We start from the raw sequence: 18,378 nt of genomic DNA, 5'->3' as shown, positions 1-18,378 counted from the left end.
TGCTGTCCTGACTTCTGATGTGTTTTAATTACAAATCAGGTTATGTGTTGCAAAAACATCATAAATAATTTGGTTTTCTGCTAAAACTGTGTCTTAAATCACTCACATTCAGGTTACAGAAGTTGTAAGAATTTATCCCTTCAGTATCTCAGTAATGAGGTAGTTTTGGCAATGCCTTCAGAGAAATCCTCTGATCTTTCATATATGCTGTCTAGTCTTAAATATAAAAGGAAACTTATTTTTAGTGTGACATATTTCTTTCTCAGTTCCAATCCCTGAATTTTTTAAAATAAAAATAATTCTAGAAGAGTGTCATATTGACAGGATGTTGGCAGAATCTGAAGAGGGCTCAGGTGGCTTCCACACCAATTTTGCTTGATCTTAATAACTATACAAAGAAAAATATGGTCAGATTTTTACATATTAACTTGTATAGAAGAGTTCCTTTAAATAAAACTATTTCATTAAATATTTAGAACTTCTTCTACAGAAGAATTTTGCTCATCCATTCTTATACGGAACTTGCTAGTTAACTGTCAAAAATTGAGAAGAGACAGGAAAATTCTCTGAGCTGGAACGAGTTACTGTTACACTGAACTCTCGCCTTTTAATAATGTTATGTAGATTCTTCTTTGAGTATATTAAGATACTCCCTTGTATATTAATTTTAATTCATTACCTCAGCATTTGAAATACTAACAAACCATAAAACTGTAATTCTTAATATACTTTTTACTACACTTTTCCATAACCCTTTCCTTGTCCTGGAATAATTTATTTTTCTAAGAAATATAATAAAGACAGTAAAACTTACTTGAGGTAGCAGGGACTGTTGTGGTCGTAGGCGGAACTGTAGTTGAGGGTAACTTTTTTGGTCTAAATTTATAATGGCCAATAAAACCATCAGCTGTTAAGCTTAAGTCAGACAAAAACTGAATGAGCAACTCATTCCTCTCAGACAGAATAGGCCTGAAACAGAAAAACAAAATACTGTAATTGTTTTGAATGCCAAAGCTAAAAAAGCATCAATAGCGTTCTTCTTACCAAAAAAAAAAAAAAAAAAAATAGAGAGTACTTCACTTTAATTATTGGTGTGAATGCAGTATCTGCCCCCAGACTAATACTGAAATACATGTTTCTTTGCTGGCATGTCAGACACTGGTGTTTTTAGTGATGAATTCTGATGAATCATCTAAACCTCTGATTCCTGAAGCTTATGTCAATACGAGTGTCTTTAAATTCTTCTGTGTGACTGCATTGCAGACTTCACTTGCATGGAATGTAAGGGGCTAGATTAACACAGTGGGAAAATATATTGAAGAAATCATCAGTATGTAGCAGAGGTAAGTAAATGGGGTTTTTTTTTAATTAGTTTTTGTTTAATGAAAAACATATTACATATTTGGAAGGCCTCAAGAAAATGAATTCAATTTTGGATTCTGTAATTGTTTGACAAAAACACAAAAAATAAGATGTTTGGGGTTATTATTTACTGTGAGGCACTGGCACAAGTTGCCCAGAGAAGCTGTGGATGCCCCATCCCTGGAGGTGTTCAAGGCCAGGCTGGATGAGGCTTTGAGCAACCTGGGCTAGTGGGAGGTGTCCCTGCCCATGGTACAGGGGGTTGGAACTGGATGAGCTTTAAGGTCCTTTCCAAGACAAACCATTCTATGAGATGACTCTATGATTATTTCTGTGGGCTCAGATTTTGTCAGTTATTGGATATTCATTGCCAAGGCCTTGAAGAGCTAATGGGGTTATTTTCTTGGGATTTGAAATGTCGTGACCAAGCATTATTCAGTGTATTAGTTTTTAGTTCATAAACTGCATAGTACCTTCTGTGATGCTACCTGCCTCTGGATGTGGATGTAGTGTGATGAGGCTTCATGTAAGACTACTGTTAGAGAAAGTTGTATGGAATGCAAGTCTAGCCACCATGATTTCTAGTTCTTTTACAACACTGTTTTTCTGAAGCCTGCTGATAAATTTTGATGAGAATTCTGCAGAGCTAGAGGAAGAATCCCCAAGAGCCATACTTTCCCTCTTTCACTGGCTATATAAGCTGCCTGCATACAGGTCTGCAAGGCAAAGTGACTGTGTTCAAGCTCTATGTTGGATCTCCGATTAGGAAGCAATGCTATGCTAAAACTGGCTTACAGGACACTTCTGAAATTCTGTAACAGGAAATGTCATCTCTAAGCTATGTGGCCTGGGTCTGAGCCCAGTCTTCTGCCCTTATTTGCTTGTTACACCAAGTCTGTACTAAAATGTCTGTATTTTGAAACCACTAGGGTTTGGCAGGCCAATTTACAGCTTTGACATGCTGTGGAGATAGATGCCGAGCCGCAGCTGAGAGGTGGTTTAGGAGGCTACTCCTGGTTGCCTCTCAGGGACTATGTGGCACCTCCTCCTTTTGCACTGCTCTGTCAGCCAAGATCACATCCTGACAGTGCAAAATGTACTTGCACATCTGGGCTAGGTTTTAGCTGGAAAAAGGCAGCGCAGTCCTGCACCAGCCTCATCTGTACGGGGTGTTGTTCACTACTGCCTTCCAAGAACCAGGGGAAGGACAAGGTCTTGTGGAGTTCAGAAAAGGTCTGAAACGTCACAACTTACATACAGAGTGAGTCAAACAATGCTCTAATCATGCTTCTGGCTTAAACCCCGTTCGACTAGGAAGCAAGTCCATTTGCTTCAGTCCTTTGGATCTGACTTGCACGAAACAGAACGCCCATGGCAGGAACTGAAGGAATTTGGATGGGACATCACTAGTTAAGTGTTTCTAGTACAAAATTCTGTTAGGGTTTGGATTTTTTACAGTAGCTTGAAGGTAAATACCTTACTGTTCTGCAGTAATGGTTGAGTTGTAAGGGATGGATCTGCGAAGTCACAAGGAGGTCCTCATGCTATGCTCATTAATGGAATACCTGTCTACCTGGTGATGAAGTATTAAGTAATGTAACTAACATCTGTCATCTGCTAGTCACTTTTTTTATTCTGTCGAAAGAGAGAGGACTGTTTGCAATAGAACTCTTTTTGGGAGGGTGTTTTTACTTCCGATGATAGTGATTTTTTTATCTAATAAATACAGATGCTTACAACATTCAGGTCAAAGAAATTTATCACCCATTTGGAGACCCAGTCACTCCACCTGCAATTACTTGAAGTGCCACAGCACATCAAGGCAACAATCCATCTTTGTTTCTAGGCAAAACTCTAAGCTATAAAGTATGAAGACACTTTGCTATGAATACATACGGAAGGCAAGAATGGAAAAATTCTGAATGTCATTTGGCAAAGGGGTAGAAGTGAATGTCCAAGATTTCTAACCCACCTCCTTGCCTTGATGACTCAATATTAACTCTGCCTTGCAGAATCTCCCTCCATCTCACAGTCTATGGGTTGGAGGCAATATGGAAAGATAGTTTACTTCTGCTAGTGAAGTTTTTCCTGAAAACAAGGAAGTGATTATATATGTAACTACAGCTAGAATTTAGCCTCTTGCATCACTTTAGTGGCCTGAATTACCTAGCACTTAAAGACCCGTAAGTGTTAAGTCTTACACATAAGACTCCCTGTTGTCAGTATCTTTCTATAGAGCAGCTTTTTAAACTTTGCTACAAGAAGGGGACCTGAAATTAAATTTATTTATGTAGATAGTTTCAAACTGGGTGGGGGGGAAGAAAGAAAAAAGAAAAAAATGTGGAACTCCAGACCAAAAGTCTAAAATGGCTGAAGGAAACTGAAGTTAATATATTTCAGGTGCCACCCTACCCTTAATTAAATTCTTGCCAAATTTCTAGTAAATTTCTGTAGGCCTAAGCTTACTCCATTTTTAGCACTGTCATGCTATAGCATAGCTGCTGCATGAAGAAGAAAAATCTCTAAAAAGACCCTTTAAAAGAGTCCTACAGAATGTCTGCCTCCCTTCTTGTCTCCTGAGGGTATACTACGTAACCTTAAAAAATCCTACCAAACAAAAAACACAAACCTCACAGTAAATCTCAGTCTAGTAAGCTATGCTTAGAAAGACTGAGGCATGCACCTCCTCCCCCTGTACCACAATTACTTGCTCTTGGGAATCAAACTAGCTGCCACTTCTGAGGTGTAAGCCTAGTCACACACCTCCATGAAGTTGTTTCTTTTTTTAATAGCTTGTATTTCTTGAAACAAAATGCATCCTCTATGTCTTCTAAAGCTACTCACCTTTAAGAAGCTCAATGGAACAGGAACAACAGGAAAGCAGAGAGAAAAATTACTAGCTTCACCCTAAAAACTTTACACTTTTTTGGGAATAATTATGATCTACTATTGCTAGATCTGATTATATGGTTACAGTGCTGGGTTAGGGGTGGGTTTTGGGGGTGGGAGGCTTGTGGGGGATGTGTTGTTTTTTGGGGGACAGGGGAGTTGTAAGTTGGAGGGGGTGGTGTTGAGGGAGTCTGGGGGCAGCAATTTGATAGCAAAGGCAGTGAAAACGTGCTGTGCTACCCAGCGTGCTCAGGAAAGCAGTCTGTGCCGTGAGAGAATGTGCCTTGGCACAGATGGAAGAGATGGTGAGCAGCAATGCAGGGAGCAGCCAGGGAACCCGCAGAGGGGAAGTGGCTGAGGGGGAAATGAGTCAGATAAAGTGAGTAATGAGCCAACAGGCTAGAGAGTTCAGCTGGATCCTTGTAATTCAGTATCTATAATCAAAACATACCTATTAAGTGATGTTAGCGTTCAACTACAATTAATAACGGTATTATACCAATATCAATGGCATTAGTATTGGTATTGGTGTTATTAGACACTGCTGTAATGAGGCCAGAGGGACAGGATGGAACATGGGTTGGAGACAGGGCTAGTTATAGAGGGAGAGAGAAAAGGGAAAACCTAGGGAGAGACAAGATACAAACAAACTCCTACAAGTTCAATTGGAGGTAGAAAATATATTTAATCTAAAAATTAAGAAAAATATTTCTGAAGGCTAGCACAGACCTGTTAGCAAAATGAAACCTAGTGGTAGTGAAGTTCATAATTCAAGAAAGTTACTTACGCTGGTGGACTATCTCCGCAGTACTTCCCAATTCTTTTAGCATCATTAATTTCCCCACCATTAAACACTGCGACGTAGTCGTATCTGCAGTAGTTGTCCCTCTCCACATCAAACTTCTCAAACTTTAACTCTATTAGCTGCAAGGAAAGTGTAAATAACTCATTAAGGTTTTGGCATGCAGAATTTATTAGTAATTCTTATAGTAAGTGACCTCTTCGTGTGAAATACTAATTAATTTTCCTTTCCATAAAGAAAAAGTCCTTAATCCACTTAAATGTGGACTGCAGTATTTTATTCCATGTGACTTCTCTCCAACAAATAGTTCAACATATGACTCGAATATTCTATAAAACATTTTGTTCTCAAATACATGCAAGTTAACTTCTGATAAAGTAATTTTTTTGAGTGAATGAGAACAGGATAGAAGGTGTTCGGTGTTATGCTGCTTTTAAAATAACTGTAACTAGTCTAAACCACAGAAAAGGGGGTTTTACTGTCATTGTATCATCCAAGATACATTAAAGAAAAAGCAAGGGCAAAGTTGGTAAGAGCAATTTCGCTGACTTCATTAGGAGCATGGTTTGAATCACTGTGATTGTCAATGCTGTTTACTTGATGCAGAAATAAAAAGGTCAGAAACAAAAATATTGATAGAAAGAAAATCACTACATAGTAAGACTAAAACCAAGAGAAAGTAAGTAGTTACAGGAATTGTGTTTCTATACATAATTTCCATAAATGTTGAGGCTTTACAAATCATAAGTGAGAACTAGTGTAACTCTGATGTTTGCAATACTGATGCTACCATCTCCAGTATGATTTGTATTTATAGACTTTTCTACTTCAGAAAGAAAACAATGGCCAAGAAAACAGAAATAGAATTTACTACTCTGAAACAAAGTCCTGCAGTATGATTCTGTCAGTTGTGTGTAGCAAGGAAGGAAAACACAACGTAACTGCACAACTGAAACGGAGGTAACACATGCATTTAGGTTACTTCTTTATATGAAGCACAACAGTTTAAATCATCTTCCCATACATAGCATAAATGAGGCTTGAAGGACAACACTGTATGGAGTTGACTGTCGATATGCAGGATTTCTCTTTATAAAGGTTAGTCTCAAAGATGATATTAAATCTTTTAAGACTGTACAAAGGAGTCCATTGTACATTGCATGCACTTTATTTAATTTACTGACATAGTAAAAATGATCTTGTTCTACATTCATAGTAATGATAGCCTGTTATCACCTTATGTCTTAGTTCTGCCTGGATATGCTTTTGCACTATTCAGATGTGTAAGGCATCATTTTGTTTCCCATAAAGTACGAGTAACCTAGGAAGCGAGGCCTTGGTTTCAGATAACAGGCTTGTTCCAAAACCCTTGTCACCATGATGAAAAAATGCACTTTAAATGGAAGTACCCATCTGAAAAATATGCTTCTGATCAACAAAGATGATATAGAAAGAAGTAATGCAACTGGGAGCAGAAATGCTAAATTTTTCCATATGCAGGCAAAACAGCAGGCCATAATATCTACTTTGCTATTGCCCTTAATTGCACTTTGCACTAATAAAGAAGTATTTTGTGACAGAATGGAAGCTCTTCATCATCATGAGGAGCTCCACCATCTTCTGTAATAAATGAAGTAATTATTGGTTTGTATTAGGAGCAAAAAAGTGCCATATTTATTGCTCACATGCTTGTGAAAGGGAAGTAGAGACAACAGCATCTAAACTTTAGCAAACAGAAGAGTGAACAGCTTTTCATGTGCACTTGGAGAGAGATGCTTATTCACTATTTCCTGAAAAATGGCTTTTGTCAGTGTCAGAATTCTGCCTCCTTTGCATGCAAACAACCACTCTTGCAGTATGTGAAAAATATACATACAGATTTATGGCACAGGATCTTCAAAAGGCAGAGCATACAGTGCCCTTATTTTTATGCTTATATAGCCTTTCTTGAATTTTCTCTACAAGCTTAGGAAAAGTTTTTAGTCTTATCTAGAGATATTCAGAAAGAACCAAAGTAGTCTGCAGTTTATAGATAAGGTTTTAAAAATCACTGCCTATCTATAGGATTGTTAAATGACCTGTATCTAGCAAGCAAGGAATGTGGATTAAAGAGGAGTACAGGAAAGACTAAGCTGACATAGTGCTTCAGTTCAAGGGAGAAAATATCTCAGTAAAGTATGAAAGATCTGAGGAATATATTTATCTGGGCAGCTTTTTTTATTTGGAGGATTATGGTCATGAGCAGAAGATTAAGAGGAAAGTCATCTTTACATGTAGAGGAATTTAAAGGGCTGGACGTGGTTAAGAAAAGCATTATACCAAACATGCTTGGCAACCAAAACATTTTATCATTGGAGACTTCCTGCCAAAGTACAGAGCAGATGGCTCAGCAACAACCAGAAAATGCGAAGCTAGGATTGAGATTAGCCCTGCAGCATAGGGAACACATTTGTGTTTGCCCTGTGTGGCAAATGGTGGCAAATGAGCCCTCTTGGTCTGCCGTCACATCTCTTCAGGTCTTAATGAAGTGGTAACATACACTCTGATGGCATCTGCCTAATGAAGCAAGCCTGTTATGAGATGGAGCCTTCAACATATGAACTAAAATAAACTCTATGAAATGTACATTAAAAATCCCTGTGCAGGACACATATAAATATATTCCCTGTACTGTAAGCAGAATAAAATAATTCATGCTCTTAAAAAATGCCATCAGCTCTGCCTGAGCACCTCCATAACAAACTGCAGCAACACCGACAATGCTACAGATGTTGTTCGACTTCAGCCTAGCAGTGGTCATCATTGTGTCGGGTCCTGAGATGTTCACCTGCCCTAACTTAATTTGGATTAAATCAGCTTCAAAAAAATCTGCTTTAAAGACCTCACCAGTCACAGATGCTTTACAAAGCGGGTGGCGGCAGGGCCTTACCTGGTTCTTGGGGGCGACGATGTGCCAGGAGCAAGTGACGCCGGCGGGGTAGTCGCGCTCTGGCCAGTTGGGCGTTTGGAAGGACCCTGACGGCTTCTCCAGTCGTCCCCCGCAGTACTGGTCCCCTGCAAGCACAGCACACCGTGCTGACCAGGGTGCCGCGGGGACACCCTTGTTCTGCTGTGGGGCAGGGAGAGGCGCACGGCTGGTTGCAGCCAGGTCCGGCCGGTTCTGGCTGGTTCCAGCCGCCTCTGCCAGGGCCCTGCCGCAGGACGTGGCCGAGCTCTCAGCTCTGCTGGGGGCACCTCTGGGAAAGCCCCTTTGATAAAGAGCAGCAAATGCCAGAGGTAGAGGAGGGTAGAAAACAGAGTGAGAAATGCTCCTGCGAACAGTGGGGTGAGGAGAAGGAGGCGCAGGTGCTGGGGAGCTGTGCTGGCCCGACGGGTGTTCCTGAAGGAGCTGTGGCCTGTACAGAGCCCACGACAGATAGGGGGCCTTCCTCCATATCTCCTCCTCCCGGTCCCAGATTACAAAGCTACATCAGCTATGTAATCCTTATTTATAACCTTCTTTATTAAATTAACTCTGTTGTGTCACAGTTGTTTAATGTATCTTTCAGGAAGCTATCAATGAAGGGCTACAGCTGGAAGGACTGATCAGTTACTCATCACCTGGACTGCACCTGCCCCACAGCCTGCCCACCTGGTACCATGCCAACAGCAAAAGCCTTCAGAAAGAGCCACTCAGCAGGCTGGTACCCCTCCCTGTAACCTCCCAGCCTCTTGCAGTTCATGGTCTTCCCAAGCACAAAACAATGCCTTTATGTTTAACAATACCTAACAATTTTTTTCTTCCATGTGTTTTTCTACTTGTTTTTAAACCGATGTAGAAATTGACAATCCACAATGTCCCCTGGCAGCACTCCACCACTCAACAGCTTGCTGAGAAAACCCAACCTCTCCTTCTCCTTTCCCTTGCAGACACTTGCTTCATCTGTTTTTTTGGGGTTTTTTTGTTTGTTTGTTTGTTTATGGTTTTTTTTTTGTATTAGAAGAAACAGTGACTGTGGTCCCCATTCACTTTCTCTGTACCATTCATGACTTTAGAGCCCTGTCCTATGCTCCCCTTGACCCTTTCCTTTCCAGTATGAAGAGCTCCATGCTGTGCAGCTGGTCTTTGTGTAGGAGATGTTCCTTACCTTGATCATGCTTGTTGTCTCTGATTGCTTCTGATAGTTTTATTATATCCTGTTCTGAGATGGGAATATCAGAATGGCACACAATATTCAAGACATAGAAGCATTACGGACTTATAGTGGAATAACTTGTTGTTGTTGTTCGGTCTTTATTCCCTTTTCAAAAAATTGTTAAGTTTCTGTTTCTTTTTTGATAGCTATTGTGTACTGGATTGATAGCCAACTATTTTTTTCATAAATTATCTATTTTAAACTGAAGATCTCATTCCTAAGTAGTAATAGTCAATTCAGAGCCCGTTGTACTGTACATAAAGTTAGGGTGTTTTCCCCTTATTTGCAACATTTCTCTATATTGAATTTCATCTACCATTTTATTGACTAGCTATTACCTTATTGCTGCTAGGTGCAGTTCTTCTGCAACTCTTAGAATAGTCAGCCCTCTTCTGTACTACTTTGATTAACTATGATGGCTAAACAGTTATGCTTTGCTATTTGCTAAGCAAGATATAATGAATATGTTGAATAGCACCATCCCTAATATCGCTGGCATCACATTTTTTTAATCATTAATATGGTTCTCCATAGAGTTGTACAGTTATATTTGTCTTCAGCACATATGTAATTGTTAATTACCTCTTTCATGGGGTTCTGCTGCAGAAAACTTCGCAATGAATCCACTTCCAGCAGTGTTAGCATCTGAAGTCATCTGCACCAGCATTTTATTGCTGTTGGATACAAGGGCACCTGGTTTCACAGTACCACAGAACCTGCCGATGCGTTGTTCATTGGCATGGCCATTGTATATATCCACAAAATCATATCGGCACAAGTTGTCACTTTCCAGGTCTAAATACCTAAAGGAAAGAACCACCACTTTTCCTTCTGGGACCTGCAGAGAGAGAAGGAGAGATGTATCTTGAAGCGCGACTGACACCACATATCTATATGATCCCACTATTTGCACGAATATTTTCATATCCTTCACTTCTTGCCGGGTAAGCCCTTTTTGTCAACTATACTCCAGGAGAGTGGTTTTTACGATCATATTGGACCAATCATTAAAACAAAGCTCTGGCCATCTCTGTTGCCGTTATCTTCCTCCTGATCCACAGTGTCATCTAGCCAGGCTCAGATAGTTGATAATATAGCATCACCACCCAGTTCAGCTTGGCATGTTTCTCTTATTTTCTGCTGAAGGTATGCAATCAGCCATGCAGCTCCCTGTCCCAAGTAAAATGAGGAGGATGAGATTAATATGGTTAAAAAAAAAATACAGAACAAACAATTTACAATTTTGAGCAAATGAAATGGCCTCTCTTATCTTGATGATTTGTGTCATAAAGTTTCATAGTTTGAAGGATTTTTTTATTTACTGACACACGACTTACATTTATAAAAAATTGGAACCTTTATGGCTAATGCTGTACAACTCTAATATTTAGCTATTGGAGTGGGCACATTTAGCTTGAAGGCTGCAGTAAAATAATTCTATTTGGAAACAGTATGTAAAACTATAAACAGAGAGTTCAAAAGAACCATTAGTGGGTGTCCTCAATACAGAAAAGAGTTTTGTTTTCTGAAGCATCTGAGGAAACATAAGACAGGGCAAATTTTCTTGCATGTCTGCATCTGTGGACATTGCAAAAGAGGCAAGAGCACTGAGAAGGATGTAAATTAGGAGAGCATAATAGTTTACAAGGAGGAGAACATTTCCTGGGATAGAGTTGCAAGCTTTTAAGAAAATAAGCAGCATACTGAGAAGTGAAAAAGATTCTAACAAAGCACTCAATGCTATTTAACAGGACAGGAAGAAGGGAAACAGTATTTTAAAGTATAGAGGGACCCTAGTCAGGCACATTCAATTCATGCCTGGTAGAGTGGTTACCGATTAAAATAATTGCAGCTGTTCTATTTTACTGAGACACTGCTATTATTCTCTGCTTTAAACATATAACACACACTTAATATATCTGCAGTAGGTCAGTATTTAAGCCACTTGATTTAAGAGTTCATGGATTTTTTCCTTCCTAACAGTGACTTATTTTAAAACACCAGTTTGAGATAAACTACAGCTAAACTGTTCCTATATGAAATTGTCCAACAGTGTTTGAATTCTGTGATTTTTAACGGTTAAAAATACCTTGTCAGGCATAGATGGAAGTGCTATAGATGGAAGCAAACCCACAGAAAATACTCATACAGGCAGCAGCTCTAGATGTAGCGAAAAATGTGCTGCAGATATGTTAAGGTTACTCATTCATGTGGCTGCTTTGATATCCAGTGCTGATACTGGTCCTGCAGCAGGACAGACTTTTGGATGAGCTGTTTTCAGCTGCCCGGGGCCCATGTACACACTGGCTGACCAGCCCCACTGCAGTTCCTGTTGCTGGTTTCAGGCTACTTTCCTTTAATCCTTGTTCAAAGTTCTATCAAAAATTCATTCAGTTCCCCTGTGCTGACGTACATCACTACTACTACTACTAGAACAAAACCACAAAACTCATCTAATCTTACCCAGAAATTCCACAGCACAATGACTATGTTTTAGAAAACTTCCAAGCCAGATGTTAGGTTTAAAACTCATACTACTGAAGTGAGCAAGCCTTATAGCTGGTATCAGAAAGTAACCCATGTGTGTATTTAGCCAGCCTAAGGCCAATACAGACACATGGTCATATTGCAAGATACTCCGTGAAAGCCATATGACTCCTTGAATCACTGCTCTCATAACTAAATCTCTTATTATTGCATTCACTTGCCTTCTGGTCTGAATCACTAAGAGGCATTAAAACATGGTCATTTTAACAGAAAAAGAGCTAAAAGGAATTTGGTATTCCTGTCAGAAGACCTAAATGTTATTTGTGGTTATACTATGAACTCTGTGTGACCAGAGAAATCAGTTCAAAAATGCTGGCCGTAACGTTAATCAGCTGAAGTCAGATTTGGGCAATTAAATTAAAGCAGCCTTTTTTTTTTTTTTTTTTCAAAATATGTATGTAAAATAGCGTATGCTCTTTTGGGCTGGAACACTGATTATTCTTAAATTTGTACAACTGGCACAACAGGATTCAAATGACATGACCTTCAAAGGTTATAATGCAGTTAAGATTGTCCAATGCTTTCCACTACAAAACACTTTTTACAGCGTCTTGCAGCTTTGCTGCAACTTACCCATCTTTAAGAAGTTTCCCCCTTTCCTTCCACTGTTTGTGAAAGTGGAGCAGAAGGTGCTCCATCATATTAGATTAAGTAATTTTGTCAGTGCTTATTTTTCTCTACTTTCTCAGCTTGAGTTGCTTCTTTGAAGACAGTCCCTTCCCGAGTTTGAAGAAGGAAGTTGAAATCTGAGAGGTGGCTGCTTCTGGGGTAAGAAAATGGCTTTTTGCTGTCCTTGTAGAAATGCAGTTATCCCTCAGTAATGCTGATGGGTGCTCACTGTCCCATGAGCTCACTGAGCCAGCACTGCTCTGCTCATGCCAGCCTCACAGCACTCGGTCCTGTCCCCAGGTTTTCGGTCCTGTCCCCAGGTTTTCCAAGTGGGGCATGGGAAACCAGGACGGGGGACTGACCCACACTCAGGAGGGAGACGATGCTGGTAAAGCAGCCAAACTCCGAGCTGCCACCCAACCATTCACTCAAGTCTTGAGGTTTCCATTTCATAGTACAAGTAATTCTGTGCAGTGCCGTACGCCACCATCTCTCTGCACCATAATGTTACACTACACTATAGTACATTATCTAATTATATTTCAATATAGTTTTTAATCTCTCTAGCTTCTATTAGTTCAGTCTACTTGGTCTTTGTCAAGATTGTTCCCCATAGATGTACTGCATTTTGAAGTTTTGTTTCATGACAGTTTGTAAGAAAATGTGTAGGAAAAACTCAGCCACATGGTCATGAATGTTTAGCAAGGAGCCTCCTCCAGAATTCAGTTGTCAGAAGAATCCTTGCTCACATTTAGCTGAATTTGGGGAGATCAGTCATTTACAGAAGCCAGTGAACTGCACCCCTTAAATCACAAGCACTACTTACTGCCATTGCTTTATAAAATAGTGTCAGTGCCTATTAAAATAATATTTGGCATTATTCACAAAAATAACAAATTTGTTCCAGCATGTTAAATCAAATCAAAGTTTGCGGTCTGACCAGATGACATTCAAGAGTGCAGAGGATGGTGGTTCCACATTCTGGCAGCAGCCGCTCCTACTCCCAAGGAATCCCACCCTAAATACAGGCGTCTTTGCAAAACAATACTTTTCTTTCATTTCTACCATTTCTGTTTTTTAAAAGTTCAAAACTAATGTGTTAAAATCTGCCAATGTTTGTCCTAGGACATTTAAGATATTGTTCCATGAGAAACACAGGGGAGAAAGCAAAGGCCAGCATGACTCAGTTTTGTTTACTTTGAGCCATGCCTGAGTCTGATGCAGTAATGTGATGGGATACCTCAGAGGAAGAACTGGAAGGAACTGCAGCTCTTAAGAAAAAAAAAAAAAAAAGAAAAAAAAAAAAAAAGGAAAAGAGCCAGAAGTCAAAGGAAGAATATGTGGTGCTTCTCCTGCAGGGTGTGCCTTATTTTTGTTTTACCCATACAGCTGGTATCTTTCAACAACAGAAGCACTTCAGCTTCTGCCTCCCCTTGTCACACTGAGGGTGACTGACCCATACTTGTCATCTGCTTCCCTTCTTATTTTAACTCCGCAAACTTCTTTAGGATCAGCAATTATAACGCTTAACTCAGGTGAAGGATGTCTTACTCCTATTGAAGGCTAAAGGAAAACAGCACTCCTTGAATGTTGGGGGGGAGTTTTTCTAGAGGATAATTCCCCACAAATCATCTGTGTAGATTATTAACCTCTTCAAAAGGGCATGATTATTTTGTATGTACAACCCAACCCACCACAGAATAAGTTCCCTAGATTTTTGTTGTTGTTGATATAATTCATTGCAGATATTTCATATAATGTTAATCAAAGTTCACTTACATTTAGAGTAGTTAAGCTGATTTTCTGATGTTGTTCTGACTGAACACAAAGTCCTCTTCATTGTGCCTCTCTCAGTTTCTGAGGAGGATTCCCAAACTGTCATACTTTTAAAAATTACCTGATTTAGATTATTGGCTTTGAAAATAATCTTTTGGTGGGGAAAAACCCTTAAATACCAACTTTCAGAGAAAATATTTTGCCTCATTTTTAAACCTACATTGTATATGGGTTTAATATATTTTATTATCTGTTTATTACCAAAATGCTGATTGTATGTTTTGCCAGAGCAGTCCTAGGTAGAACTGAAAAATACATCTGCCACCTGCAAGTCAAACATATTATTTCTCTCTACTGAGAATTAATGTGAAAGTTATTTGGAGTTACATCCTGGGAAGAACCACAGCTTCTGCCTAGTCACTGGTTCCCTAGCTCCATTCCAGTCACAAAGGAACAGTTTTAAAAACAAATTCATATTAGCTTGCTGTCCCTAACGAAGGCAGTAGATTCTGTTCAGCTATTTCTTTCTGGTAACACAACCATGCATAAAGATCTATTCTCTACTGGAAGGGTGGTTTCACAATGATAGGGAAAAATGAATGCTTAAAATGTAGAGAAAATTATTTAAAATATTTCACTCCTCTGGGGCAGATTCCCAACTAGCCTGATAAGTAAATTTTTCAAACCTTGCTTATTGTCAGCAAACCTGCTGGAACACAGCTCCTGAACCTACAAAAATATAACCTTACATAACTTGGACCGTCTTCACTGTTATTGTTGCACATAAAGTTGTTAAGAGTTTTATGGGAACTACACAGTCTGCCAGAAAAACCCAGGACAGCAGTCCAGATTCTTGGACTATGTGACACATTTATGTGAGGTGATGGCCAAGAAGGATTACAGAGTATTAAAAGTAAATGTATATGATGTATTTTAGATAAAGCTATATACATTATAATATTATATATTTTAGATAAAGCTATATACATTACTATAGGAAAGGAAATAGCTGTACAAATGACTTCTTAGTAAAGCCAGCTAAAAGCTGCTGGGTAGTCTGCCAAGGCTGCAATATAACCACAAGCATGTGCTGAACACTTCTTAGAGCTCTTAGAATAGAGAAACTGTTTTCTTTAGCCAGCTGAAAAAGTCCCAGTCTCTTGAAATAACAGAACCATAATTGAGTTAGAGAGACTCTTCTAGTTTAGCAAACCAGTTGGAAAGATTTCAGCTGATACCTGAATGCTACATTGCTTTATCTGTGCTACGCATAACATTTTCTAAACCTGCTTTCTTCTAAAAAATGAATTAGCTCTCACTCTGCCTCTCTGTGGATTTCTTCTATAGACAATGTGATCCTGTAGATGAGAAAACAGCAGCTTGATGCTTCTCGTGACCCAGACACAAAGTGAATCAATGCCTTTTCCAGTCTTGCAGACCTGTCAGATCCTGCATTAGGCAGAGTGTTTTCAGGAAGGTGTTCACAGACCTTGGCTAAAATGGACAGGCGAAAAGTCTTAGCCAGCTTCTAAGATCAGATGCTAAATGAGGAGGAAGCCTAACAGTAACTACAGCATATTTCTTCATGGCAGTGTAACTGGCTTTCTTACCTGGGTGCTACTGCAAGCTATTCTTAGCCTCAGCAGTATCTGGTGAAAGGATTTTTTTGTTCAAATTCAGGCTAACCAGACTCTTGAGTGTACCACTTTCCCTTAGTTTGGTAAATCATCCTCTTTTTAAAAAGGGTGCAGTTTTTTAGTCCTTGCCTTTCCTACATCCTTGCTGCACATCCAAAAGACACGGCATTCTACACAGCTGATGGGGGGGAAAAATCATCTTGGCTTAGTGAACAATATTGTCTAATAGGGGTTAAATGAGGTGGGGGCACAAGACAGCCTGGACTGCTACAGTTGCACAGCTCTTCTCTGGCTTTGGCTGAGCTAGAGAGAGTAGGTATGCAGCAGTTGAAGAGCAGCAGTAAATGACAGCACAGCGGAAAAGTAGGAGTCAGGATGATCATGAAATGCCAGAAGCCATTGGGTTCTTCCCACGGTCCATAAAGCCTGAGTGCAGACACAGCTTTGTGGGAATGCTTCTCACAATGTCCAGGTTAACCTGGATGCTCATATCATGTTGGCAGCAGCCACATTAAGTCTGCAATGAAACCACTCTGTATAGACTCTTTAAATACAATCAGTTGTTCTGTTCTCCTTCTACCCCCAATATATGATGAAGGGCAGGTCCATGGGGTGCTTCAGTAAATTCTTCTTCAGTGCTGCCTCCATTTGTAATCCAAATTTTTTAATCACAAAAAACTTTATGCTATTATAATAAAAATTATTCTTTCTCTCCAGATTCAATTTTGAACTGTTGAAGATCTAATACTGAGTTATATTGGTAAACTAACTTTGGAGTTTTTTTCCCTTTTATTTAAGGCATGTGTATGTGATTCCAAATGCAATTTGCATCTGCTTTTCAGATTGTAAAGTGGGCCACACTAATTGCTGTAATCTCAGTCCGTTGACAGCAGGAAGCAAGTTTATTTGTAAGCATACACTGTATGGCACATCATACTCTTCTGGATAAAGTCAGTCACACATTAAAGGTAACCTCTAACTTGGCCCTAACAATAATGCAACATAAAGGTGCAGAAAGCAGCTGTTGGAGCTTCACTGGTATCCTTCAGATAAAATGATTAAAATTACATCACTCATTTGGTATGAGAGTCGTTTTAACCGAACACTGTAAACAGATCAATGTCTCCTGCTTTGCGTCAGCATCTCTATAGTAGCAGGAGACAATTATCCTGTGACATCCTATTCTACTGCCAACACCTAGTCTGTAATGCAGTCTTCAAACTGGTTGTCTTTAATGATTCTGTCAACACAGAGACTAATTTTTTTTAATGCCTTTTTATACTTTTTTTTTTTTTTTTCTGTAAAGCCCATATTCTAGGCCTTAATGTCACAGGAATTCTTAGTGAACTGTGCCTAAAAAATGGAGAGGAAATATGGTGGGCAATTTTGGATGGCTTAATTTGTGCAGATGGGAGGAGAAGTAATTATTCATTCAAATTGCTTTCTCTGAGTCCCTGGGTAAGGTCACATCCAGCACTGCAGTGTTTAGTCCTAGCTGTTTAATGGCATTTACTGTCCATTGATATGATGTCTCTGCCCTACAGTCCCATTTCAGCATCAAAATATCAATCGTACCACATGCTTTTGTGTGGTCATTTATAAACGTAACAACACTTTCCTATGCTTTGTCAGCTTGCTGTAGGACATACTCCAGATGTCCTTGCTGGCAGAACACTGTTATTAGCACACTACAGGCAAACCTGCCTGAATTTTTTAGTTTTGTTTGAAAATTTTTCTATGTCTTCTTACCAACTAATTTTGCTTTTCATTATCTACACCTCAAAGCTTTACTTTAATCCATTTGATCTAACTAACTATTGTTTTCTGCAGTGACTGGAAGGATAAATGTTTGCGTTCAAGTGAGTTAATATAAAACAATTGGGGTTGTATCTATGGAGGTCAATAAAAATTTGCTTCTGACATTAGGCAAGGTCAGTTCTATTTCAGCCACTATTATCATATTACAGGGACCCTAAAAAGCTCCAGATAGATTTTCTGCTCGAGTTACTGAGTTCATTATTGCACATATGTTATCCCATACGAAACTCTGGCATTAACAACAAATAGCTCTCCATTGTCTTCAGCACTGAGTTTGTGATATTAAAAATTCTTACTGTGATTTTCCAAGTACATTTGCTGTTTGGAGGGTAGACTCCAGGAAATCCTTCACTCCCAATAAACCCGGACTCTCCAGATACAACTCCTCCACATGCAAATGAAGGCCTGAGAATAATAGGAAAAATAGTGCTTAATTTTAAAATATATTTCATTTATTCTTTGTATAATAGTGAAGAGGCATGGACTGTCTTAAAAGCACAGCTTAAATACTTAAACACATTGCTAACTTTAAGCATATGTTTCATTACTTCCATAACTTCATTACTGACAGAGAATGTGCAATTTAACATGCAGACTTAGGTGTAGAGAAAATTAACTACTTGGACCTTAATTCTGGGTTTACCCAGACTGTTACCCTTCCCTCCTTTTTTAATTCATCAGATGGAAGATGTGGTGGTGTGATACATCATTGCAAATTGATATTATTATGAAAAAATAATTGTTAAAAAGTCATTAGTAATGA

At 39.2% G+C, this 18,378-nt stretch overlaps 1 protein-coding gene across 1 annotated transcript in view; it reads right to left on the bottom strand.

The window, feature by feature from the left end:
* The window catches only part of PCOLCE2 (procollagen C-endopeptidase enhancer 2), a gene marked incomplete at its 5' end in the record, with an annotated part of 24,506 nt that extends 6,486 nt beyond the window's left edge, over positions 1–18,020 (bottom strand). The window contains 5 exons of the mRNA XM_010083191.1: positions 815–969; positions 5,039–5,175; positions 7,983–8,107; positions 9,811–10,066; positions 17,912–18,020. Of these exons, the coding sequence (XP_010081493.1) occupies positions 815–969; positions 5,039–5,175; positions 7,983–8,107; positions 9,811–10,066; positions 17,912–18,020 (782 nt within the window). The remainder of the gene's footprint in view (positions 1–814; positions 970–5,038; positions 5,176–7,982; positions 8,108–9,810; positions 10,067–17,911) is intronic.
* Positions 18,021–18,378: the final 358 nt, after the last annotated feature.

The sequence above is a fragment of the Pterocles gutturalis genome, unplaced genomic scaffold, assembly GCF_000699245.1.
Source record: "Pterocles gutturalis isolate BGI_N339 unplaced genomic scaffold, ASM69924v1 scaffold24155, whole genome shotgun sequence".
Taxonomy (NCBI): Eukaryota; Metazoa; Chordata; class Aves; order Pterocliformes; family Pteroclidae; genus Pterocles; species Pterocles gutturalis.
Note: the sequence above shows the minus strand (reverse complement) of the source record. Positions and strands in the feature narration are given on the sequence as shown.